Genomic DNA, 26,576 nt, shown 5'->3' on the forward strand with positions numbered 1-26,576 from the left:
GGACGGGAGGAGAGTGCATTTCACATGGGGCCGTGAGACCGTGGCTCTGGTTCAGGCAATGCCTCTATGTGGTTTAGGTAAACCCAATCTCACTGTAAAATGGAACTATGGATACCTGTCCTGCTCCCCAATGCGGGCTAAAATCAAATGAGATAACAGGCTGTGACCCGGTATAACTGGATGAGGTAATAGATGGGAAAACAGTTCGAAACCTGCAAAGCCTTTTCCCCCAGCATTAATGTAAGCCTGTATTTGTTTTTGTTATCCCCTCTCAGCAGAGCCCTCTCCCAGGGTAAGCCCTGTAGTGGGAGCTCCTAATAATGACTGAGGTTTGAGAACAGCCAGAAGGCAAGCAACGTGAAGCCATTTAAAGCAAACCAGAGGAAGTCCAGTCCCTGACTATTTATTTTATGAAGTTAGCGGCTGGATACGTTAAGCAAATGTTTTCTTAATGGTGGCAGTATGAGAAAACAATGGGGCAAGGGGCTGCCGGGGACCGGGGAGGATCAGGCCTCCACCCCTCCTACCCCCACCCCGAAATCTCCAGGGAATGACAGGAAAAAATGAAAGACAGGGCTTTTCTTTTCGTGGTCACATGCCTACGCTGCTGCTGTAATAAGAACTGCACCAATTAGAAATGTTTCACCTCCTCCTCTCCGCCCCTCCCCGGGCACGCTTCGGAGCAGACCGGGTTGTGGACTCCGGGAGTTTGCCAAACACAGCAAACACTGGCGTGTGAGCCGCTGGAGGGGGACTCTTTCCACTCGGACCTCTCTCCCTTCCTCCTCGGTGCCCTCCCCTTCCACAGTTTTGATTTACCAGGACTTCCTCCTCCGGGCGAGGGAGGGGGAGGAAAGCCGCTGCCGAGCGCCTGGGGTGTGCTGTCTGTGCGTGTGTGGGGTGTGGGGTGCCGGGTGTAAAATGCTCTGATGGGCGGCAGCCGAGCGGCGTCGGAGTGCCCTGGACTGCAGCGGTCGTTCTGATCGCGGTGGCACCTGAGCCCACACCTTCCCAGGCAAGTGCGACCTGTCCCTCCAGGTACGTGTGGCCGCCGGCCTGTCCGGGCAAAGCGGCTGGGTGTGTGCGGGTAACGAGCGGGCAAGGCAGGGCCCCAGGTCGGCGGCCCGTGCAGCGTGGAGCCCGGGAGGCGGGAGGCGCCGGCGTGCGCGGCGATCCGGCGGCTGAGCGGGTGTGGACGCCGACCCCCGGGCGTCCTTCCCGAGGCCGCTTCGCGTGCAGGTGGGCGTGAGCGGCGGGGACGCGGGCGGGTCTGGGGCGGGGGGCGGCGGGGGTGCCGCAAGCCCGGCTCGAATGCGCGGGCACTTGGCCGGCCGCGCGGCGGTTAAGGGGCGGGGAGGTTAAAGGACAGCGGGCGCGGAGTCGGTCTCGACTGCGGCCGTCGCGGTCACGAGTGCTGTGTGCACGGGCTGCGAGCGCCTACTGTGTGCGGGGGCGGGAGGCGCGCTGGGCACTTGGGCGCGCACGAGTGGTTCGTGTTCGTACGTGTTCCCCGAAACTGTGTTCCCGTCGCCTGGGCCTTTGCGGTCCGGTGTGTGTCCGAGGCTGATCCACACCGTGTGCGTCGGGTCCCCCGCGCGCCCCGAGGTCGAGCGCAGCCCGAGCGCGTGGGCACCCGCCGGGGAGGCGCGAGCTGCCGCCGGGCGCGCCGCGGGCGGGGGAGGGGAAACGAGCCTCTCCCGGGCGCGCGAGGCCCCGCCCCCGCCGCGCCGCCGGCTCACCTGAGCCGGGCCCCCACCTGCTGGGCGGGAGGGGCGGGCCCAGGGGCGTGGCCTTGGCGGGCCCGGGGGGGCCCGGCGGAGCCCGGGCGAGGGCGGGCGGCGCCTCATTCCAGGGATTCCTCGCGCTCCCGCGCTCGCGTCCGCCGCGGTGCCGGCTCGGCGCGCGCAGCCCGCGCGTGTGTGTGTGTGTGCGCGGAGCGGCGGGGGTCGGTGCGGGCGCGAGGGCGCCTGCGCGTCGGCGCGCCCCCGGAGTGCGCCGGTCCCCGCGCGCCCCGCGGTCCCGCCCCCGCCTCTGTGCCCAGCGGGGCCCGGCCGGCCCGAGGCGGGCGCGCCCAGAGCCGCCGGGCGGTGAGTGCTGGAGAGCCGGGCCTGGGGCGGGCTGGCCTGCGGGGAGCTCAGGGGTGGACTGACTCGGAGCGGGACGGGGGCGTCCTCCTGGGAGGACGGGGCGGCTTGTTCCTGCGGGGCAACTTGAGGCTCCCAGTGGGAACCGAAGCGCCAGGGCTCCCGGGGGGAGAGGTCTAACGTCTGGGGTGGAAGGTGTCCTGGGAGTCGGCGGCGAGGGGCCGGCCGGGGGCGGAGGGGCGGGGGGCCGCGCCCTGCAGCAGCGCCTTGGTCGTGGCCGGCGGCAGAGGACGGCTGTGGTGCGGGACCGCGGGCCGTGGCAGAGGATGGGCAGCTGGCACCGGCTCTTTCCTCTCTGTATACTTCCTGCCCCCTCCCCAAAACAAAACAGCACACTCTTCCTGCAGCGAGGGCAGGCCTCACCGCAAAGCAAAGGTTTTTTCCTTTTTGGTTTCGCTTCAAGTCTCCTTTTATTCATCACACCTTTAAATCTCTTAGGTAAGGATGACAGTACTTGCTGGGGCTGTTCATCTTTATGCGCTTTAGTGGCATGTGTTTGTCGAAGCCAGGTGATTTTCAGAAATCGGTTTCACTTTGATCACTGGCGCTGTGTGTTTGGGAGTTTTATTTCCTCCTCTTGCAGTTAATAAGAACCAGCAGCCTGGGGGGCGGGGGTGGAGGCGGCTCTTCTAGTTTTTAGCAGCAGCTGGTTGCCCCTCCTATTTGAAAGGTACTGTCTCCTGGCCTGTAGAGTTTGACTATCTTTTTTCCCAAACCCAAGCCTACCTTACGAAAATGAAGGCTCGTATTTGTTTTCTCTGAACATTCAAAGGCAAAAGCAACAAATGTTAATTTTCCTTTTAGTATTTGAAGGTCAGTTTTGCGTTCCATTTTAGCATACCAAACTTTTAACTCTTTGCTGCAGCCTCTGAGTCCACAAACTTGTAATGTTCATTGTTTTCTGCTTGCAGCTCATGAAATCTGCGCATGAGCGTGAGGGGAGTAGTGCGGGTGGTTTAGAGAGCCCTGAGGGGTCAGCGCCTCAAGGCTGTGCTGGGGGCGCAGTCTTGGAACAAGGTATCTCTCAATCTCAGTGCTCATTTAAATGATGGGCTTAGAAATACTTAAAGGTTTGTTGTCTTGGGCTCAAGACAGGTGTGTGTGTGTGTGTGTGTGTGTGTGTGTGTGTGTGTGTGTGTGTTCGTTTTCTGTGTGTTTCCTGATGAATCTGGCTGAAAAGTCATCTCCCTCCTGGTAGAAATGATGTAAACCCCTAAATTTGTTGTTTGACTTTGGCAACATTTTAATCCCAGCCTGATTTCCCCCGCCACTGTTTTTTCACACTTCTGGGCAGCCTGCCTTTGGCTTTCCATTTGCAAGGGAATGCAAACTAATTTTTATGTTGACCAAAACACAATACAATTAAGAAGATAATTCTGCTATAAATAACCCATGAACTACATTCCAAAACTGTGAATGTTGTAGTAAAAACAGCTCTGGCTTATTTCTGGACACTTGAATTCAAGTCCTAACCCTGTCACCTACTAAGTTTGTGACCAGAAAAAGTTACTGCTAGTTAACATTTGTGCTTTCTTTTCCTTTGTAAGAGGGTGATAAAATCTGTTCCCATACATCACAGAGTTTCAGGAATTACAGAGAATAGTGTGCTTTGAAAAGTGTTTTGTGTTATGCTATTTATAAAATCTTTGAAGACTTGAAAGAGCTTCATAAACACAGTTGTTGCCCCTTCCCCCAGCCGATTTAGAACTATGACTTTACCTTAAGATTTTAACACTTCTTACAAAATGATAATTATGAAATGAAAACTTTCCCTTTCAAGTGGTCGGTTTGGTAAGAGTTCTGTAGTGGGTGATTCCTTTTAACTCCTTAGGGAGTCGGTTAGGGAGTCGGCCGTGTCATCAGCCTCTGGTGGTCGCCAAAACAAATCTGAAGGAAGATTTTGCTTTGTGTTTCTTCCAGGTGTCTCTCCTGGATAGTTTTGCTGTGAAACTTTTAGTTTGCCTTAATGAAAATAGTAAGTAAAATAACCATAATAAAAGTTGTTTTGCAACTTTGAGTGTGATTTAATAAAATAAGGAGTCCTCAAATTTAGGAGGTAAATGTCAAATACATTAGGAAAATTCTAATGTAACTAAAATATTGATACTGTCTGGCAGTTTTAACATAGCAAGTTCTCTTCATTTCTTGTGTTAGACAAGCTGTTCAGCTCTGAGAACCTGGTGGAAGAGAGGTTTGGTGTGTGTGTGTGTTTTTTTTTTTTTTTTGGTTAAGAAGTTTCTGCAAGTATGTTGACTGAGGCTTGTTTGTGATTCTTTTAGGGAGCCTCTCTGAAGTTAATCAAGTCTATATGTGGGAGCTTAAGAGAAGAGAAAAAGGGATGCTCCTGCTCAGCCTTTAGCCATTTAGGGTCTGTCCACAGTAAAACAACAAACAAAAACCACAGCAACTTAGAAATCAGACTGCCAAATCTTGATAGTATAAACTGCCAAGGTAGGGGGAAGGAAGGAGTGTATGCAGGAGGTGCTGACATCAGAAAAATTCTTTCTATCTGGGCTACAAGGTAGTAGTTCTTTTGCAAAGGAGGAAACCCTTGTAGAACGTGCTTTCTATGTCTCAGGCCTCAGGTCTGATAACCAGATACTGTCAACCCTCATTATTCATGGATTCCTGTATTTGTGAATTTGTCTCCTCTCTAAAATTATTTGTATCCCCAAATCAGTTCTTGAGGCAGTTTCATCCTGGGCACAGTGGTTCAGTATTCACTAATTTAGAGTTCTCAGAGATCTTATAGAACATAGCAACTGTGAATGATGAGAATTGGCCATCTTTAATGACGCCAGTAACGAAAGAGCTTCCTAAAGATGCAGTATGCCATGGGTTGGAAGACTTCTCTAGGCTACTGATAGGCTGGGAGTTGAGATTTTGGCACAGTGGGAGGCTTGACCTGGGTATTATGGGGAGTTTGCCAACTTGGGCTGTAATGTAGGTCCACGTCTCTCATTCTTGGGGGTGACAGGTCCCTGAGAGGACCTGGCACCTCAGTACTTCTGAATAGGAGATTCTAAGTATCTGAGCAAAATAAATGGCAAGAGCAAGTATATCCAGAGTGAACTAAAAATGCCAAAGAGTTTCTTTTATTTCCTATGAGGTGCTGTAGGAGGCTGAGGTGTTAAAAATGAAGAGACAGGTTCATGATAGTCTAAATATGAGGAAAAAGAAAGGATAGTTTGTTATTTGACAACCTTGTTGAAAAATTGTGGCAATTGGTAGTTACTCAAAAGTCCAGATTTGAATTTTATTTTTCCTCCTTGCACAGAGTGGTGGTGTCAGTGTGGGCCCCCCATACAGGCACTTTGCAGGGGGCACTTTAGGGAGATGGATGAACTTCAGCCAGCAGTAAGAATTCTGCACCAGCACTGGGCAGCCTCACATAAAGTGCGGGAAGTATGCTATAACCTGAGTTTGGTTTTGCAGCTTTGTCTATATAGGTGGCCTTCAACAGGCACATGATTGCTTTCATACAGGCCATATGTTTGCACAGCTGACACTGATGCCAACATGTATGATAGTAGTTAAGGGTTTTAGTTATTTTATGGTAGCACCACTGGGCAGCTCCTGTTGCCAGGGTCTTCAAGATGACTGAATATCACATCCTGACAGCTCCCCCCCACCCCCATCCCGGGGTGGGCAGAAGTTTGCTGAGGAGGCCCATAGAGTCAAGCCTTGGGCCATTTTAGCATCAGAAAAGCTAAGGTGGTTGAGTGGAGCATTTATGCAAGGATTTCCATCCAGAGTGGTACCCTCATTCAGCCCAGCTTCCTCTGTGTTGATGTGATGGGAGGGGGAGATAAGCAAAAGACAGAGCTCAGTTGATGGCAGGCACCTGAGGTCGCCTAGCTACTGATACCTGACATGTCCCACCTGGGGGAAGAGATTTTTGTGGCTGCCCAGCTTATAGACCTGCCTTATTGAGGTTTCATGGGACGGGGAGGAGCTTTAAACCCTTACAGAAAGGGTACACGCTTGTACTAACTTACTGAATCTTTAAATTTTTCTTGAACAAGGGGAGAACTGCCAGCAGAGCTGGCTTTTATCCTGGGGCTTATGCTTGAGGTTGGCAAGCACCTGAAAGAAGCCTAACTAGGGGTTTTACACAAATATATTTTTAATTCTCTGGAAATAAGTGTAGAACATGTAGATGTGTTGTTCACATTTCAGACATTTGACCCTCAAATGAATTTTCAGAAATGATAATGTGTAGAAGTAAGGAATTGGATACAAGAGGAAGTTAGGCACGTCCTTCTGACATTGTACCTGGTAGGATGCTTCACATTATGGCAAGACAGGTCCATAATTTATGTCTGGGACATGCCTCGGTAAGGAAACCTGGGTCCATCTGTTTATGCTCTTTCTTTGCTAGTATGACATTGAAGGAGTATTTTGAATAAGGACTGGTTTCTATTTAGGAGTGTGGCATACAATTTAAGGTTGTGAGAAATACAAGCAATGCAGTGAAAGTTTTCACATATCGTTCACTGAACCTTAAGAGTTACCCCTTGGAGTTTAATAGCAGGTTGTCTTGAGCATGACTGAGTAGAAACCATCCTTCCTGATACTGAACCTGTCCTTGGAGCTGGAAGTCCTCAGGGCTTATATTAATTACTGTGCAGCTGGGGCCCCAGGGATCCTTTGGCATCGCTGCCAGTGTTGTCTGCCCCAGTCTCCCCAGCCGAGGTGCTGTGAGAACCTTCCTGCCTTGGTTACTGTTCATGTGACTCTGTGCCTCTCTATTCAGAGAAAGTGAAATATGTCCTGGCTTTCATGTTCCCAGGAGGGGAGGGCTTGTCTTCCTTTGCTGTCTTTAGAAATTATCAGATTATTGCCTCATATGTATCTCAAGGTATAGGGGAAAGAGCACAGGACTAGAAGTCTTGCTGGAAGGTATTGTTTATTTTTGGTTTTGTTTTGTTTTTCCAGATAACTTAAGCTGAAAAACTGCTTTTCTTCAAAAGGTCTTTATGAAAATCAGCTGAGAAATAGTTAAAATAGCACCAGGTGGTAAGCTAGGAGACTTGGATTCTAGAGTTAGCTTCTTCAGGGAGTCACATATTGTTGGCACCTTGGTTTTTCATCCGTAGGAAACTATAATAATCCTCTCTGGCCAGCTCACAGTGAGAATCAGTAAGGTAACGTATGCAAGTGTGTTATGAAAAGTATATGCTGCACAGCCATAAGGTGGCAGCGGTGGCAGAATGTAAATGTATTTCTCACTTGTCTTTAGTGGATGTTTTTAGTTAACGTTGTATCATTTCATCCACATGCCGAGTTTGTGACCATATGAAATAGGCAACGTTGGTACCATTTTCTTTAGATGAGGGAACTTGGGCATGGAGAGGTTAAATGCCCCCCATAATTCGTGTTAGGCATGTAGAGCAAAGTCTAGAACATCATAGGCTTTCAGTTGATGATTGATTGAATGAGTAAATATATTAAAGTAGGGCTCAGACTTAGGTTTTCTGATGTTGAAGTCCCAACTCTGCTGATTTAACAAACGGTAAAGTGAGGGAAGAAAAAAGGGTTACACAAACAAGAGAAGTTTTTTAGCAAGACGAACAGAGAGGGATGATCTGAGAATTGGGTGTTAACAGAGACAATGTGTGTGTTGCCAGAAGTTAGTGGGGCATCAGTTGGACACGCCGTGGAGAAGAAACAGCCGGGAGGTTAATTCACGTCTCCTTGACATGCCTGAGCCTGTGCCTGCATGTGGTCACCAGAATCTGGCGACCCTTCGGTCTGAAATTTCATTTCAGTTATGCTCACTGAGACGCACAGCCACGTCGGCCACAGAAGGATCCACATTTGGTGTAAGTTGCTGCTACAGCAGGGGGCTCATGTTTCCTTCTCTGTAAGGTCTCTGTATAGTATTTACCAGGCATAGGAGATACCCGATGAAAGCCTCTGAATTCTTGATGGCCCCAGAGGCTGCACACCCCTGCCATGGTGAGATACTTCGTGCTGTAGACTTGTTCTACAGTTGTATATCTTAGCTGAGGCTGAGTTAGATTAGCTCAGGAAGTGGTCCCGATAGAGTGATGGAGCAGGGCCAGCAGGAATTGGGGATGCTGAGGTGTGCGTCTGGGAGCTGGGTGTGCCATCAGGATCCGAGGATAGTGATGTGTTCCTATTTTGGGTTTTTGGCCAAGTGATAGTGTGGCAGGAATATCTGGAGGTTTGAATGTGCCTCTCCCTCTCTCCACCGGTTTCAGCCTTTAGCCAAGACTCACGCTTTCCTAAATTGCACTGTAGTTGGGCCACTGTTACTGGAGGAGCTGTGCAGTGAGCCAAGCCTGGTGCTGTAGCTTTCACCTTGGAAATCTCCTTGGAACACTTCCATGACGTATCCTGAAATTCTGTTCCCTTGCCTGAAAAAAAACAAAACAAAACTAATACACCCCATAATTCTATTCCCCAGTTAGGGGTTCTATCCTCTTGTTGATTAAAAACCAAAACAACACAGTCCTTTGTGGAAGCCCAGAATAATGGTGTTCAAATTTTGAGCTGAGCTTTTCATTAGCACCGATTATCCCTAAATTTCAGTAGCTTTATTATTGATACCTATTATTCCCTAATTCTCAACCTGAAGCTATTCGGAGAATGTATTATTAGGGATAAGGGAGTCTCAGGAAAACAATATAGAATGGCAGAGAAAATCCTGACCATTGCCTGGAAAAAAGAAACCCAACAAAACAAATTATATGTTCTCTTCATGATGAGTTATGTTCATAGTTGACAACAACCATGGAAAAAAGATGAATGGATAGACCAGAAATGGGTTGCAGTGCAGTAGAACCCTTACAGATGGACTTGATGTCTTTTTCCAGAAGCACATTCCTCACCCTTTAATGGTTTATTATATTCCAGCTGTCAGCATTTCAAGTGATTATGTTTTTGGTGGTAATGATATTGTAAAAACTACCACGAACATGGGAACACATCAATGGCATGTACTTAGGTTTATTTTCTGGATACCGCGTAATCTTTTGCGAAAGCTCGTAGATGATTTATGGTTCATGAAGAATATAAAATAAACCAGACATGTCTCTGCCCTGTTTAAAACCATTCACACCATTCAGGGACTTTTCACTAAGAATAAGATCTCAGCTTTGTCATGCTCTGCAGAGAAGAGAATGTGTGACCTGGCCTGGGCTCACCTCCCCGCCTCACCCTGTCCTCTTGCTGTGGTCACGGCAGCCAACCCCCCTGCAACCCCGTGTCCACAGAGCCAGCTTGGTCTGTCTCCCTCCTCCCCTTCACAAGCGTAATTCCTCTCATCCTTTAGGCCTCTCATCTCAGAGAAATCTTCCCAGGTTACTGTAGCTCAAGTAGTGGCCAGTGCCTTTTTTCCGGTACGTTTACCATCACTTTCAGTTTATTTAATACGTTCACATATGTTTTGACAAATAATTATTTTAATACACATAAAGCCCATTCACTTCTCCCAACACCCTGTGAGGGAGGTGATATCAACATCCTCATTTTACAGGTGAGGAAACAGACACACAGACATAAAGTCACTTCCCAGGCCACACAGGTGGAACGTGGCTGAGCCCATTCAAACTCACACGGTTAGTGTCCAGAGACACTCCCCCCCCCCCCCCCCCCCCCCCGCAAATCACCTCGATGCTCATTTCCCTCTCAATGGAGTGTGACCCTCTATCTAATACTGTGACCGTAGTTTTTTCCCCTACGTTACTCACATGTTTTATTGGGTTTTTTAGACTGGATATTGTACAAGATGTAAAATTCAGAACTCATTTTTTTTTTCTTTCTACTGTTATCTTCCACCTTTATTTGCCTTTTGTGGCTCGATAATGCCTAATTCCTGGTCATCATCTCCCACCTGTATCACGGTGCCTGCTTCTGTGGTCCTTAATCTCACACCTGCTTCCTATGGAAACCTCCTAACCGATCTGCCAGTGACTCCAGACTTCATCCCTTCAGGTCAAACCATCTTCCCCACACCTGCTAAACTAAAACATCCTTGACACCACCTCCCCAGCCTGCTCAGGGACTCAGCACTGCCCAGTGCCTACTCCAGTAAGTGGACACGGTCTGGCCAGCCTTGGCTCTCTCCTGAGTCCACCCATTTCGTGCTCCCCAAACTTAGCTGCTGCTGTTCCTCGGCAGGGATCCTCAGTCCTGACTGGGCTGGTCTCAGTCTTCCTCCCCGGTTCTCATTCCTGCTCTGTGCGTTCCCTCAGGCTGTGGATCCAACAGGACTGTACATGCAGGAATCAACAGGGTAGTTGCACCCAGGAAATATTTAGACCATGTGATCCAGGTGAGTAGGAGGGGTCAGAGAGGAGAGGCTGCCCAGGGGAGAGGAGTGGGAAGGAAACCTTTGAAGTGGCTTTTTAAAACACACACACTCTCGTGCCCGCATGCACGCGCGCACACGTAAACTGACAAAAGATACGTGTTTATGGGGTAAACACTTCCGCTGACACTGATCGCTCTTTTAACACACACTAGGCATTTCAGCGTGAAATTATATTTTGTCTTCTCTTATGCTCTTAAATGTGTCTATTGTTGTCCTATTCCATATACATTAGGTTCACAAACAAGGCCATAATTCCTTAAAAGCAGGGATCATATCTTCTATTTCTCTGTGAACTCAAATACTTTGCTGAACTCCATAATTGTGTAGTGAAAAATGATTGGTTACATTCATAGGGTTGCAGCAGTTGGCAGGTGCCTTGTAGGTGAACATTAAACACTAATCTCTTATGTACCTACTTTGAACCTAGGTTGCTTGGAGTGAATAAACTTAAAGACCTGATCTCCCGCTTGCTGGAATTCTGGGTCTGCGTCTTTGTGTCACTTGGTATTTTTATACTTTGAGATTTTGCATCTATGCACATACTTTACATAAGAGGCACATGTTAACATGTATCTTTTTGGGTTTAGAATTTTGAAAGCATTGTCCTTCAGCTCAGCGAGGCAATTAATTTAAGGAATTGTGAGTCTAAATACTGCTTTATAGAGTAGAATGCTTATCAGCATTTACTTAAAATAAAAGACTTTAAACGCAGATCTTGCCTGAATAGGAAACTGGCTTGGGTGAAGAGAATGTAACTGAGTTCTTGGGAGTTCAGTCTGTCCCACACGTTTGTCTTCCCTGCCTTTGAACAAGTTGCCAAATCCTAACTCTCAGGAGGTAATCTTTTATATCTTACAAGGAGCATGATGACTATGAATGTCATTTATTTTTCTCTCGTGTGCCTCTGATTTTACTTATTCCTTCCTTGTCTCTGAAAAAAGAAGAAATTTACTGTTTGGTTTACGACCGCACTGCCCTCCCTGTCACTCAGAGTCCTCTTGGACCCTGCTCTGACACCTTGAGACCTTCCAAGTTGCATCACTTCCGTCAGCAGTTTTCTCTTATCCTTGCTGCCCTTGACCCAGGCCCCTCTTTACCTCCTGCTGCTGCATCCCTGTATCTTTCAGGTTATCCCCTGCCTTTGGCTTCCTCTTCTGTAGGCTGCGACTACAGGGCGCTACTGAGATAACTTTCCTGGAACACATCCATGGCCAAGTTATTGCTCGGTTCAGAGATTTCAGTGGCTCCTTAATCCGGCTCAGATCCCGTTTCAGCCCTCAGTCCTCCTGTGATGTGACACCAGTCCAAACTTCCATCCTTGGCATTTACTTTCTATCCCCACGTTACTCACCTTCTAGCTGATTTGGGCAGCTTGTTCTTGAATGAATTCTGCTTCTGTCCTTCCTTTCTGTGCTTCAGAGGCTCAACTCACCTTTGTTTCCTTCACAACGCCTTTCAGAATTCATTGCTATTTCTGTAGGATTTTGTTTATAGCGCTGTTTTGGCACTTAGCGCTTTCTGCCTTAATCCATGATTTCCCTAAGTGTCCCCTAAAGAGATGTTTCAGTTTAGAAGAATGGGCGGTGAAATTTGAGAGGTCAAGTATTTACAGCTGCCTCCCCACTGCCTGTGCCCCCTGAAGAAGGCATCGCGGACTATCAAGAAGCACAGGAAGGAAAAGAAACTGCTTAATTTGATTTATTCCAGCGTTTCCCAAACTTATTTATCATAGAAAAATCCTTTTCTTACAAAATATGAATATCCAGTGCAACACTTGAGGAAAACGCTGCCTTAAACTAGATTTCTTGTAGGCATGTCTGCTGTATAAATTGAAAGCTCTTTGAAGGCAACTGTTGGGCTCTGTTTATTTTTCCTGCCTTAGTACATAGTAGATAATGTTTATTGAATGAAATCACATTGCAAGATCAAAAGCTGATTTTTTTTTGGAGGCCTGAAGTACCAGTACTGTGAAATAAAGCTGGTTTGCTATGTCTTGTAACTGGCACATACATAGTAGGTACTCAGGAAAGGCTGAAGAACCCTGAATAAGTGCTGAGCATCTCTAAAGGGTGCACTTAAGAAGGTATTTTTTTTTTTTTCGGTTGTTGAACTAATAGGGTGTGTCTGCTTTCCTACTAACTGTATGTGTGTGCATGCGTGTGTGTGTGTGCATGCGTGTGTGTGTGTATTTAAATAATCCAGAAAAGGAAAACTGGTAAAAGTAGCCAGATTTTCTAGGTTTTCCGCCATCTTTAACCCTTTTCCAGTGTTTGCTTTTATAGGTGTGCTGTAATTTAAGAAAACAGAATTAAAAATAAAAATCCAGGTTCTATTAAAAAAAAAATTGGTGATAGGTGGTAGTGGTGATAGCTACAAAACATGACATTTTAAAATTTAAAAGATTCCTATCGGACTTTAAATACCATTTAACTCACCAGTGGAATTCACACACTTTTCATGAGTACATTGCCTATTTTATGCTACACAGTTTTGCAGAGTGTCTCTCAGCTAAGGAGGCAAAAGGACACAATAGTTCAATCTTAGTAATTTTTGTTAAAACTAATAAACCAACAAGAACTACCACCACAACAAAAATCTCAGACTCCATAATGCTGTGTTCATAGAGTAGCCTTTGTTCTGAGAACTGTTTTTTTACTGGGTATGTTTGGACGGGCATGTTGTAATATATGCACATAAACATTTATAAGCATGAATAACATGGGCAGGAATAGTCACCATATCCCTTCTTTTAGTTCTGACATGAGCTGCTTCCTGGAATTGGCAAGGTTTGGCTTAGCGGACAGAATGGAATTTAACCCCTTTCTCTGTCTGTTCCTGAACCACGTCCGATGAATTTCATCACAGGCTGGGAAGAGTTTCATCTTCAGAATTGTGATCTGTATTTGGTGGGGGAATCATTCCAATGGTAAAGTACCAGAATTCTAAAAGAGTCTTTTGAATTCCTTTTAAACTCCTTTTTTCTCCCTCTCTTTTTTTCCTTCTAGGCTCCAACCAGGAATGGAGACACCGTTGGATGTCTTGTCAAGGGCAGCATCCCTGGTACATGCCGATGACGAAAAACGTAAGTCAGGAGTCCGATTTAAGTGCTTTTCACCTATACCTCCTTGTGTCCTGCGGCATAATAAAATCACGTTGCTCCACGTGGTTTTGTGGCTATGTGCGGTAAATTTTGGTTGTTTTCTTCAGAGATAACAGCTTGGCATGGTTGTTTTTGTTTTCAAGTGCTAGAACATGTATGTCTTGTAAGTGTTATCTTTGGATGCTGGGGCTTGAGCTGTTAACTCAGGAAGTTCTTTCCCCCGCCACTGACTCTAGTGGAATCTGGAGTGGAGATACTCCTGACGTGGCTATAGAAGTTTCGATAAATAGGTGTTTGTTGATAGACTAATTGACTAGCAGAGAACTAGAGATGTGAAGAATCATCCAAGATCATTCTTGTCATTGGAGGTACGCGTATGATGGGAAATAGTCGTTCAGATTCCACTTGCCTAGCTGACAGAGAACAAACACTGGGGGGACGTGTGCGCCAGTGCCGCGGGGCAGGGTCAAAAGGAGAGAGAACACCGACAGCGGAAGGCCATTTGCTGTCGTGTACAAGTGATTTTCTCGCTCATCTTTAAGTACATTTGTTTTTCTTTTTGCTTTTACTTTTTGCTTTACAATGTTGTGCCAGTTTCTGCTGTACAACAAAGTGAATCAGCTGTATGTATACATATATCCCCATAACCTCTCCCTCTTGAGCCTCCCTCCCGCATTTCCTATCCCATCCCCTAGGTCATCACCAAGCACTGAGTTGATCTCCCTGGGCTATGCAGCAGCTTCCCACTAGCCATACATTTTACATTTGGTTGTGTAAATATGTCGATGCTGCTCTCACTTCATCCCAGTTTCCCCTTCCCTGCCATGTCCTCAAGTCCCGTTCTCTGTGTCTGTGTCTTTATTCTTGCCCTGCCACTAGGTTCATCAGTAACGTTTTTTAGATTCCATGTATATGCGTTAGCATATGGTTTTTGTTTTTCTCCTTCTGATTTTCTTCACTCTGTATGACAGACTCTAGATCCATCCACCTCCCTTCAAATAACTCAATTTTGTCCCTTCGTGTGGCTGAGTAATATTGCATTGTATATATGTGCCACATCTTCTTTATCCATTCATCTGTTGATGGACATTCAGGTTGCTTCCATGTCCTGGCTATTGTAAATAGTGCTGCAGTGAACATTGTGGTGCATGTGTCTTTTTGAATTATGTTTATCTCAGGGTATATGACCAGCAGTGGGATTGCTGGATCGTATGATAGCTGTTTTTAGTTTTTTTGAGGAACCTCCATTCTGGTACCTTTGTTTTTAATTGTTACTGTTCACAGTTGATGTTTGCAAGAATGACTTTTCTGTGGAACAAGGTCAAATGTTCTTTTTCTAAGCACTAGAATGCTACTAACAAAAAATTTGGTGAGATTGAGCTTTTATACATGATACGTTCTTGAAGATGACCAACTTTCCAGTTTAGTTCTTGATAGATTGGCAGCTGAAGTGCATGTTCCTCAGGATGTAAGTTCTGCTTTTTTACTAGCTGGTAGGACTTTTATTTGTTTAAGCCTCAGTTTCCTTATTAGTAACCGAAATAACAATAGCTACTTACAAAGTATTTATGAAGATTAACTGGCTATTGAGTATATGGTGCTTACGTTAGCTCTCAACTCCTGGGGCAACTGCCTTGCGTTGGCATCTTGTTGGCCCTCTGATAAGACTGGGTTTTTTTTTTTTTGGTTGTGCTGGGTCTTAGCTGTGGCTCACCAGCTCCTTAGTTGTGGCATGCAAATTCCTAGCTGCAGCATGCGTCTGGGATCTAGTTCCCTGAACAGGGATTGAACCCAGGCCCCCTGCATTGGGAGCGCGGAGTCTTAACCACTGCACCACCAGGGAAGCCCCCTGATGGGACGCTCTCTAGTCCTTCATGTTATCACTGTGTCTGTGTCTTCCTCCCCTCCTCCACTACCACTGCTCACACAAGATCACCTTTAGACAGTGATTGGATGAACTAGCCATTGAAGTTTCTTTTTTCCCCCAACCTCTTATGTCATTTACGTTTATTTAGCTTTTGATTGTTGGGAGGTATAATTATCCCTTCCCGAGGAAACTGAAGCTCAGGGATGTTAGGTGTCATTCCCAAGGACATTGAGCTTGGGAGAGGCCGCTCAGGTTGTAGGCTTTTATCAAAACAACAGAAAACTCCTTTATGCCTCTAAGATTGCAATAAGTGTTACTGACTTGAATAGCTAGTTCCAGATTTCATTAAACATTAATATAGCTAATCTAGAAGTTTTTTATGTAAGACAGTGTTTTGAATTTCTATTTTATGATGCCCACATTTAATTAGGATCAGTAAAACAAAATCGTGTTTGTATAAATGAAAAAACAAACAAACAAAAAACTAATGACCTCAGGGTGGGTTTTTATGTCCTGAGTGTAGAGAGTAAAAGTTTCTTCTCTTTTTCTGCTGCCTCCTGAGGTTCTCTCCTGGAGCCCAGCTTCAGGGTCACTCTGCTCAGGTTGGAGGCCTGCATAGTTACCAGTTCAGCAAGCAGTGAGAGAAGGCTTATGGATACAGGGGCATCTCGGGGTGGGCAAGTGGCAGTTCTGCCTTCATGGAGCTTGTGAACTTATTTATGCATCTACCCTCACAGCTGTAAAATGTATAGCAGGGGATACTGGGTGTACTTGTGACGTAGATAACAGGGCTTCCGTGGAGCCTACAATTTGGGAGAGCTGTTTTTGTAGAAACAGAACGATACTGCCAAGGGAGAGAGGAATTCTGACTTTTCTCCTTCACTGAACACAGTATTAGTGTTTTACAGAGGAAGGATATATACATATGTAAGGTCGAAATGATCGCAGGGTAGACTTTATCCTGGAATGTTCCTCGTTGGGCTCCGGTGACTCCAGTTGGCTTAGGAATGGGCTGGCATAATTGTGAAATCCCTCTGTCATGGTTTCAGCATCTCAGGATCATTTTTTACATTGAAAGAAAAGTAAAAAAAAAAAAAAAGCCCAAAGATGTTTGTAATCATTTTTATTAAAATGGAGGCAATGTTTTTGAGAAAATGTTTTACTGTGGTGCTCTGTGTACCACCCACAAGAGAGCAGAGCCCAGGAACCATATTTTCTATTACCTGGCAATGGAAGAATGTGAAAATTCAGGCCGTTTATAGAAAAAGTTGAACATTAAGTTCACAGCCTTTTGGTAGATTTCTTCAGACCTATTTGTGCTTGTTCAGCCTGATTCAGCTGGCTCTGCCCTAGATTACGTCTATGTTAGCTGTTGCTGTAGATTGCTCTTAAACTTCACATTCTCCTCAACTTTAAAAAAAAGTCTTGTGTATGTAATCTGATTTGGGTGTCTTATTACAAACAGAAAAATGTTCTACTACTTAAGATCAGTTTTCCAGCTTGTGTGGGTGACCTAAATGGTTCTCTTTTCTTTTGCTCTTGGAGAACCAGAAACTGAGGCATTTTTGAAGATGTTATTGTTTTAGCATTTGGAGGAGAACAGTGTCTGTTAGGAGTTGAGTATTTAATACCTGATAGCCTTAAGACTTCATTATGTCTACCAGCGAAGAATCAAAGAAATATCTCAATAGTACACTGCAGAGCTAAAGTCAATAGTGAAATGGTGGTTTTGTAGTAACGTAATAGCCACTTATCTGGATGGCCTAGAAGGAATACGCTTACTTAAAATAATCATCCCATTGCTCATGAGACATTGATTTAATCAGCATCCCGGGTAATCCTGGAAGGTACTTAATGAAAATACAACATGAGATGGCCAATTTTCCATGTGCTTGAGGAATCTCTCCTTTCACGGATCATTAATACTGGTGCTGGAAAGACCTTAATCTTTTTCCAGGTCTGTTTTTTAGGAGTCAGAATTTGAGGACTGGACACGTAGGCACCAGTGTTTATAACAACACCCAGGTGTGTCTTTAACATGACACTGCACTTCATTATGATGCGTACAAAATGGTTGTCTTTGGTGGTTTTGTTCTTATATCTTCTGATGATAAGTTCTTGTATTGGCTGACTTCCTCACTTAGGCTGAAATAGTCTTAAGAAACAGGTAGCTTTGTTTTGTTTTGTTTTTTTTACAACCATAAAATGAAATATTTATTTAGCAATATAAAGAACTCTTATTTATACAGTATAGATAAATATTAAATACATTTTGCTGAAAAGAAGCCAAACTCAAAATACTCATATTGCTTGATCCCATATATATGGTATTATTGAAAAACAAAATTATAGGGATGGAAAACAGATCTGTAGTTGCCACGGTAAAGGAATGAGGGGACGTGCTGACAACAAAGCGGTAGCATGGGAGAGTTTGGGGGAGGCAATAAAACTGTTTTGTATCACAGTTGTAATGGTGGATTAAGGACTATGCATTTCTCAAAAGACTTTTAACTGTATACCACAAAGAGTGAGTGGATAATTAAAAGCCAAACACAGAAGAGCATTGTACAGAATACTGTATTGTAATTAGTAGATTTGTTTCTCATAGAGGTATGGGTTAGTAATTGTGAAACTATTTTCTGCCTCTACTATGATTAAAAAAATAAGTAACAATGAAACTGGGACATTTGTAGAGACATGGATGGACCTAGAGACTGTCATACAGAGTGAAGTGAGTCAGAAAGAGAAAAACAAATATCGTATATTAGCACATATATGTGGAATATAGAAAAATGGTACAAATCAACGGGTTTGCAAGGCAGAGACACAGATGTAGAGAACAAATATATGGACACCAAGTAGGAAAAGTTGGGAGGGTTGGGGGGGAATGAATTGGGAGCTTGGGATACCAAATTGTACACTCTAAATATATGCAGTTTATTGTATGTTAACTATATCTCAATAAAAGTTCTTAAAAAAAAAAGTAAATATTTTGTAGAAAATGAGAGCTGTTTCTTTCTCATTAAGAAAAAGATTATAAAAAAGTGAACCCTGTGGTATTGGATTGGAGTTGGACATATCTGTATGAATATGTATGTATACACACACACACGGCTCTCATTTTGTATAATATATTTACTTATGTTTTCTATATATATGCACACAGATAAATAGATACAGAAATAAATATAATGTGGGACTTCCCTGGTGGCGCAGTGGTTGGGAGTTGGCCTGCCGATGGAGGGGACATGTAGCTTTGTTTTTAAGGATTTTGGTGGAAGGGGTAGTACTTTTGATCTAGTCTAATGAATATGTGTATGATATTACCAGAACAAGCTGGGTAAGACGCAGAGAGAGCAGGAGGGGAAGAAGGCGGCTTTGGCAGTGTTGCTGTTGCATCTGCTCTTAGAAATTCACTTACTCCTTGTTTGGTGAAGGTCACTGAATGTTGACTAATTGATGAAGCATGAATTACCATCATCCTTCCAGGGAAAGCATTCCCAGGAGCACAGGCTTTTGTTATTGCGGGGACCGATGCCCCAGATGTGTGGAATATTTTCACCTATATAGGTTGTATTCTGTGTTGCCTCAAAAAGGGAAAAAAAGAAACCTATCTGATTAACTATAACGTAAAGGTGAGCTGTGCTCACACACTGTCTTCTCAGATGGACTTGTGTCCTCCTAGATTGCTCTCACTGCCCACTAGCCTCCTTGTCGATCAAGTCACCGTGTGTACAGGTTACAGTGCTTTAGCCAGCACTTTCCTCTGACCACACCAGCTGGGGTAGCTCCTGTTATTTTTTTTTTTCTTTCTCTCCTTTCCTCTCATCCTCTTGCCTTTCCTCTCAGCATCTGACGCTGTGGCTTTCGAACATTTTGGCCGGCGCCCAGAGTAGAAAAGCATTTCCCTTGTGACCTTTGTACTCATACTGACATAATTGATACAGACGTTTCATGAAACAGTTCTTACCCTGACTTTGCACAGTGTAGCCTGATTTGCCTATATTTCTTTGTATTTTACTTTGTCTAAATAAAAGTTGGGTCATGACTCCTAAAGTTGACTTTAGGATCTGCAAATGAATTGGGACCTGCAGGTGAGAAAACATGATTTGGTTTATATGTCCTTTGTTGGGTAAACTTGCTTCTGGCTGCTCCATTTATGTACCGGGAAGATTTGACTAACCCGTGGGGCATGAAGGTACAGTGAGCCAGGGTATTCAGATGAGCTGGAATCCATTGGTGGCTGGACAGGGGTGACGTCATCACATTGTTCTCGGTCGAGAGCGCTGGAGGACTTGGCACGCCCACTGCCAGCAGACAGGACTGCCCCTTTAGAGGCAGTTCCTGTCTAACCTAAGCCTGTATTGTTTCTGATTTTTAAAGTCAGTGCTCAAGAAACTGGTCACTGCCCTTTCGTTCAACCTACTTAGGTCCCTCTTGTTCCTAAAGGTGTGATCCGTCGAGACTGCCTAACAGACACTGTTGGAAAGTACAGTGATTAGAGCCTTTGCAGCCTAATTTGATGGCTCTGATCACTGCCTTTGCGATTTTTATCCTCTGTGTCCTAAGACCTGTAGAGATACCGTGTATCCAAGACAGGGGCCCACTGTGGCAGCGATTCCCAGAGAGAGGAGGAAGGAGTATTCGTAAGCATTTTGCAGATGCCTACCCAGGTGATTCTGATGTTGGGTCCCTTCCCCCAGATGTGAGTTCCTGAGTCACTGGTCTAATAATACTCCTTGGGGGGTTCTGGATCTGTATCTTTAACAAGGAGGGGCTAGATCCTTCTAGGTGTGAGATGCCGTGATTGTTTGGCAATCAGTCCTTTCACCAGGTTCACCAGTTGTTTATATTTTGTCCTATCTCCTTCTCTTTGTCTCTTCTTATGTATGTATGTGTGTGTATATAGGGTATGTGTATGTACATGTGTATACACACGTATATATGTGGATTTTTTTTATTTATTATTTTTTAATACATCTTTATTGGAGTATAATTACTTTACAGTGTTGTGCCAGTTTCTGCTGTACAACAAAGTGAATCCGCTGTGTGTATACATATATCCCCATATCCCCTCCCTCTTGAGTCTCCCTGTCCCGCCCTATGTGGATTATTTTTACTGAAACATTTGAGAGTGAATGGAAGGTATCATGCCTCTTTACTCCTAAATACTTACGTGTGTACATTTCCTGAGAATAAGAACATTCTCTTGCATAACCACGATTTGGTTATCTTTATTACAATGTTACTTAAGTATGTATAAGCATAAAACTGGGCATAAAATCTTTATGCTTATAGTTCTTTTACAACTTCACAGCCAGAACATGAACTTATAATTTAAATGTAGCCCATAAAAGTTAGCCATGATCCAGTAGATGACAGTCTGCCACGGCTAAATCCTGTCTCCTTAGCGTGTGGGGCCCACCTCTGCCGTGCTGGGCTTGATTCTTTTAACGTCATCACGCCTGTACTGCCATGTGTCCTTTGACACACCTTCCTGACCATTTTGTCAGTACAAAACTCTTGTAAAATATTTCATTGCATGCATTAAGGTGACATAAACTGGTTTTCTTTTAGTGCAGATACCTCAATTTCATACTAGGTTTGTTTCTGTCCTTTTCTCATTAGACCAGGAAAAAAAAGGCAAACGCAGTGACCACAGTCACGTGCCAACACTTGGTTGTAGCTATAGTCGGTGTCTGGTTCAGCATGTGCTTAGGTCAGATTTTTTTTAAAAGGTTCTCAGTGATATAACAGTGCAAGTGAAAACTCCTCCCAGACCCCTCAGCATTTGCCCGTGGACCTCAGTTTAAGGGTTACTGTGTAATCTCATTCAGTTCTCCCAACAGCCCTATTCAGGAGGTCCCATAATCCGTGCCATGTTAGGGACACGGAAACAGAGGCGTACAATGCTTACATAATTTGCCTGAGGATGCTTAGCTGGTTGTGGCGGTGCTGGGGTTGGAACTCGACAGCCTGACTCCAAAGCCTAAGCGCTCTCTCCTCTGCTCTGTGCGTCCTCAGGTGGAGGGCATTGAAGACGTGGCTGCAGACTAAAAACAAACGAACAAAACTGTGTTTGCCCCCTCCACTAATAAGCCAGCAAAGAGGTTTTCATCTGGAAAAGGTTTTCACCTGGAAGAGGTTTTTCCGCAACCAGTGAAACAGCATTTCCTCGGTATGAAGTAGCTGTAATCAGCCACCCAGGAGGCCAGGTGGCAGCGCACATGCCGAAGGCTTGGCTGCCTGCCGCCCCAGAGCTTCTCTTTACGCGGAGCTTTCTTTTCCTGTAAGGACCTCAGTCACCACAAGGAGAGGGTCTCGGCTCCGATGACACGGGCTGCTTGCAGAGTAACAGGATCCCTCAATGCCAAAGTGCCCAGGTAGAGATGAGGGGACCACTGCTCAGAGGCATTGAGGAAGGGAATACGCATTGGGTGGGTGGCTGGACTTGAGGACCTAAGGCTCTGTGGGTCTGTGTTAGACCCCAGACCTGTTTGGGGCAAGGATTCTGCTCTGTTCTGCTTCGTACTCCATGCACGGACCATTGGGTGCATACGATCAGCCTTTAATCAACGTCTGTAGGCAATACAGTAACCACTGGAGTGAAAGGCTCCTCTCTGGGGAATTAATTTATTGAACACTAGCAAAAATGACTCACTCTAATTCTCACTGTTACTACTAATAACATACAAATTCAAAGGAGTACTGATTCCCTCTTGATAATACTTCATCGTTTGCAAAACATTTTCATTTGATTCTTATAACAAGAACCTTTGCAGTAGGCTGAGCGGGAGGTGTCAGAGAAAAAATGAAGCTTTAAGACTTTGGATGCCTAAGTCAAGATTAAAGTTAAAGAAAAAAGATTGCGGCGCGTCCCCCTACCCACCCCAGTAGGTTCATGTGCCACCACGGGCTGCTGTCCTCAGAGTAGCAGGTAACAACTGGGTGTCAGCTGCTGCTGGTGGTGCAGAGCCCTTCGGGGGAGGAGACCATAGGTCTTGGGGAGCTCTCTTCTCTGGCTTCATGTTCCCAAGCCTCCTTTTGATTTTCAAACTAAGGAGACTGAATTTACTGCCTTTTCTAAAGGTTGGAGTCACTAATAAAATGTTTTCTGCATTCAGTTATATACCTTTCATGAGCAATGGCATTGAAAAGATCACTGCCCAGCAGCCCATTTTACTTTAAAAAGGTTCATAAAACATAAGGCAGGATAGTATTATGTGCTTATTTAAGACCCTCTCTAGGTGTGTGGTCAGGTGCTTTAATCACCGTTTGCTTCCCAGAGTAGGCACCTGGCATTTAATCAGAATGGCTACCCTCCAGAGACAGCTACTACAAATGTCTCTGCTATTTTTATAGTTTCATATCAGATCAAATTGGTATATTAAATGCTATAAATGGATCTCACTGGTGAAAATAATGGCTTGTTAATTAGCATAATGGATGTTGGAAATAGATTCTTCCACTGAATAGCTTTTTAGACACTTGAGGATGGTCTATTATGTTTCCTTTAAATGAATATTTTTCAGTCTTTAGAAATCCTTGCTTTCCTTTAATACACATAAAAATGTTTTGAGCTCTTTTAATGTCATTTGCAATTCAATTTAAAATATCAGAGACGAGAATCCTTGGCTGAAGTACTTCCTCCATGTTCCTCCCTCCCCATCCTGCCTTCCCCTCCCTGCATCTTGAGAATCCTTTCTGCAATCAGTATCTTGTCCAAACGCCCCCAGTGCAAGCACCCCTTCTTTGCTGGACATCTTCCAAGCCATCACTTAAAGACACTCTCTTCTCCACCCACCCTGGCTCGTCAGTGTCCTCCTGTAAGATGGATCATTCAGACCTAAACAGCGATTTGTTTGTGTGATCAGGGTGCAGTGTACCAGGACCACCACCAACTTTGAGTTAGTCCTGAGTCACTTAGTCATGACTTCTTGGGGGTGAAGGGACAGAAGGGAGCTGGGTGGATTAGTGACAGGTGCCTGAAGCAGCCAAGTGTGAGACTGTAGGGCGCATGGGACCTCTGGCGAACAGAAGCTCTTCCTCCTTTTCAGGGGGCAGCCCCCACCCGGCTCCAGCCAGTGCTGTGCCAGAGCTGGCTCAAGGGAGCCGCCTGTGTGGGTTTCCTGCCAACCTCGGATGTCGCGTTGGGAGCTTAAAATCAGCCATGGTGGAAGTATTTACACCAGCTCATGGTTTTTTCATTTTTCTCCCTACAGAGCCAGTTGTTACCCCTGGCTCCAGCTGACTACTTTTACATGCGAACATGGAGCTCTTATTGTTCAGGACAAGCTGAAGCCTGGAATTTTACATAAAATTTCTAGGTATTTAAAATTCCAGGGACTTCCCTGGTAGGGCAGTGGTTGGGAGTCTGCCTGCCAATGTAGGGGACACGGGTTCGATCCCTGGTCCGGGAAGATCCCACAAGCCGCAGAGCAGCTAAGCCCGTGTACCACAACGACTGAGCCTGTGCCCTAGAGCCCTCGAGCCACAACTGCTGAGCCCACATGCCACAACTACTGAAGCTCACGTGTCTAGAGCCTGTGTTCTGCAACAAGAGAAGCCTCTGCTCGCCTCAAGTAAAGCCTGCGTGCAGCAACCAAGATGCAGCGCAGCCAAAAATAAATGAATAATAATAATAAAAAAAGAATATGTGATACCTTTAAAAAAATTAAAAGTAAAAGTCCATGTGAGGCCAATTGTAGTTCCCTTGCCAAGATGGAACATGTTAGTATCTATCTAGTGTGTGCTTTCTGGTCTAGTACCAATACTTCTAGTAATACAACCTAAAAGAACAAATTTTTTAAAAAAACAACTTCCATGAGCTTCTCTCCTTTCCCCCTTTGTAGTTGTGAATTCCCATAGCAATTCTTTAAGAGCTGAGAAAGGTGATATTTAATATTAAAATGTCTCCTAGTATCTATCTTGACCTCAGTGTGGACATGGGTCTGGGTGTGTGTGTATTTCTCCTTCTCATTCAGATTTTTTATTTTTAGAAGACAAAAGGCTGCATCTTTTCTTCATCTTCTTTTGTTTTCTTAAAGATTTTGTTACACACTTATGAAATGCTTGTTGACTTGGCATTTCATGTGGATATAATCTGTAGAAGGAGTACTGTGTGGGATTACACTTTTAGAGAAATTGAATCCAGTTTGAAAAATCAAACTGTTACTTCCTCAGTGGCTTTTCAGTTTATTGTAACAGCTTTTTATTGGATCAAACTCTTGATTCCTTGTAAATGAAATGAGTAAATCTTTCCATTTGAAATCGGGGGAAGTTACCATTTCTTTCTCTAGGACTGCCTTTCTCATCAAACTTTACATACATGTGTTTTTTTTCCTGCCTCTGAAAAATACTGCTTAAATGTCCCTTCTTCTCATGGAACTTACCTTGTTTAACTGGGCTGTAGTCACCTTTTAAATGAACTAGGCAAGGCAGAAATCTGTTTTGTTCACCAGTAAGCAGGGGTTGAGAAGAATGATCTTTTCAGTTCCTCAGCAAAGTGCTAGCTTAGGGTGCTTTGAATAAAACACTTTAAATTACAAAGGAATGTTTCCTTTAGGAATTCAGAAGGACAAAAGGGATTTTTGGAGTAAAATGGCAGCCTGAACACATGCATCAGGCTCCCCTCTTAACAAAAATCCTTTAAAATAAGAAAGTATAGTATACATTTAAAAAAATCTGTAACGCTGCTGAAAAACTAGCAAGGGTACCTACCGTCCTTAGACCAGAAATTATAAAGAATTCCTGGAAAACTGAAAACAGATGGGATTAGATTGACAAAAGAAAACAAAAACAAATATAAAAAATCATAACCCAAAACACAGGTGCAAAACTGAATTAAAAGCAGAACTTAGTGACTAGAGTTCAGACTTTCTCATTTAGGTGGGTTTGTGTGTTTGTCTCCCAGCCTGCCTGCTGCCGTTCTTCACTTCTGTACCCTGAAGCAGAGTCCATCATCAGACGCAGCCTGTATTCTGACGTAGAGCCCTGCAGTTGAGCCTCCCCAAGGAGAGACCTCATACTAGAGAGGAAACATGCATTAGGTGCCCTTGTGGATTGACCCAATCTTTTATTCTTTTTTTAGAAATATTTATTTATTTAATTGGTTGTGCCGAGTCTCAGTTGTGGCAGGCGGGCTCCTTAGTTGCAGCTTGCCGGCTCCTTAGTTGTAGCTCAAGGGCTTCTCAGTTGTGGCATGTGGGATGCAGCTCCCTGACTAGGGATTGAACCCGGGCCTCCTGCATTGGGAGCATGGAGTCCCAGTCACTGTGCCACCAGGGAAGTCCCCTGGTCTTTTATTCTTAAGTATGAATGAATATCAAGGGATCATCAGACATTTGAGGAAAACAAATAGACTGAAAGAAAAGACTGTGAGTCTTCAGACTTTGAGGAATATAGGAGAAGTAAAGACACATTAGATCGTCATAGAGATTTGAGAGTGTGAATGTATTAAATAAAAGTAGCCTGTGATGAAACAAAAATCATTTAGAACAACAAAGTTTATGGAAATTAAAGCTATGATTATTGAATTTAAAAGACTAAGAAGATCAGCTTGAGAATCAAATGGATATGATTAAAAACAAAATCAGGGTCTGGAAGATAGGCAACAAAATATTGCAGAATTTTTACAAAGATATTACGATCTTATACATCTGCCAGATTGACGTTCTGATGGGATGAGGCCAAAGCAGTATTGAGAAGAGGATGTAGGGATTTCCCTGGTGGTCCAGTGGATAAGACTCCGTGCTTCCAATGCACGGGGCCCAGGTTCGATCCTGGTCAGGAAACTAGATCCCACGTTCGTGCCGCACCTAAGAGTTAGCTTGCTGCAACTAAAAGATCCCACATTTCACAACTGAAGATCCTGCGTGCCACAACCAGGACCCAGCACAGCCTAAATAAATAAATAAATAAATAATAAGTAAATAAATATTAAAAAAAGAGAAGAGGCCGCATTTATTAGGAAAATAGGAAATGAGTCGTGGGACAACCAAAACAATAACAACAATAATATAATAATAACCGAAGTAGAAAGACAAATTGATGTCTGCTTTTATCTTTATAAATGAAAATGAAAACAAACCAGCAAGCCCAAACGGTAAAACCCCAAACTGTTTT

The 26,576-nt window shown here is 44.6% G+C and overlaps 1 protein-coding gene across 4 annotated transcripts in view; it reads left to right on the forward strand.

The window, feature by feature from the left end:
* The first annotated feature begins 672 nt into the window (after positions 1 to 672).
* VGLL4 (vestigial like family member 4) overlaps positions 673 to 26,576 on the forward strand; it is a 157,344-nt gene continuing 131,440 nt past the window's right edge. The window contains exons 1-2 of one of the 4 annotated variants that reach the window (XM_057705424.1): positions 673 to 1,038; positions 13,491 to 13,567. In XM_057705424.1, coding sequence (XP_057561407.1) covers positions 13,504 to 13,567 — 64 coding nt within the window. In that variant the 5' untranslated portion in view covers positions 673 to 1,038; positions 13,491 to 13,503. Of the gene's footprint in view, positions 1,039 to 1,161; positions 1,240 to 1,886; positions 2,088 to 13,490; positions 13,568 to 26,576 lie in introns of those variants that run through there. The other 3 variants (XM_057705426.1, XM_057705427.1, XM_057705425.1) reach the window with 3 other exon arrangements.

The sequence above is a fragment of the Hippopotamus amphibius genome, chromosome 13 (genome assembly GCF_030028045.1).
Source record: "Hippopotamus amphibius kiboko isolate mHipAmp2 chromosome 13, mHipAmp2.hap2, whole genome shotgun sequence".
Lineage (NCBI taxonomy): Eukaryota > Metazoa > Chordata > Mammalia > Artiodactyla > Hippopotamidae > Hippopotamus > Hippopotamus amphibius.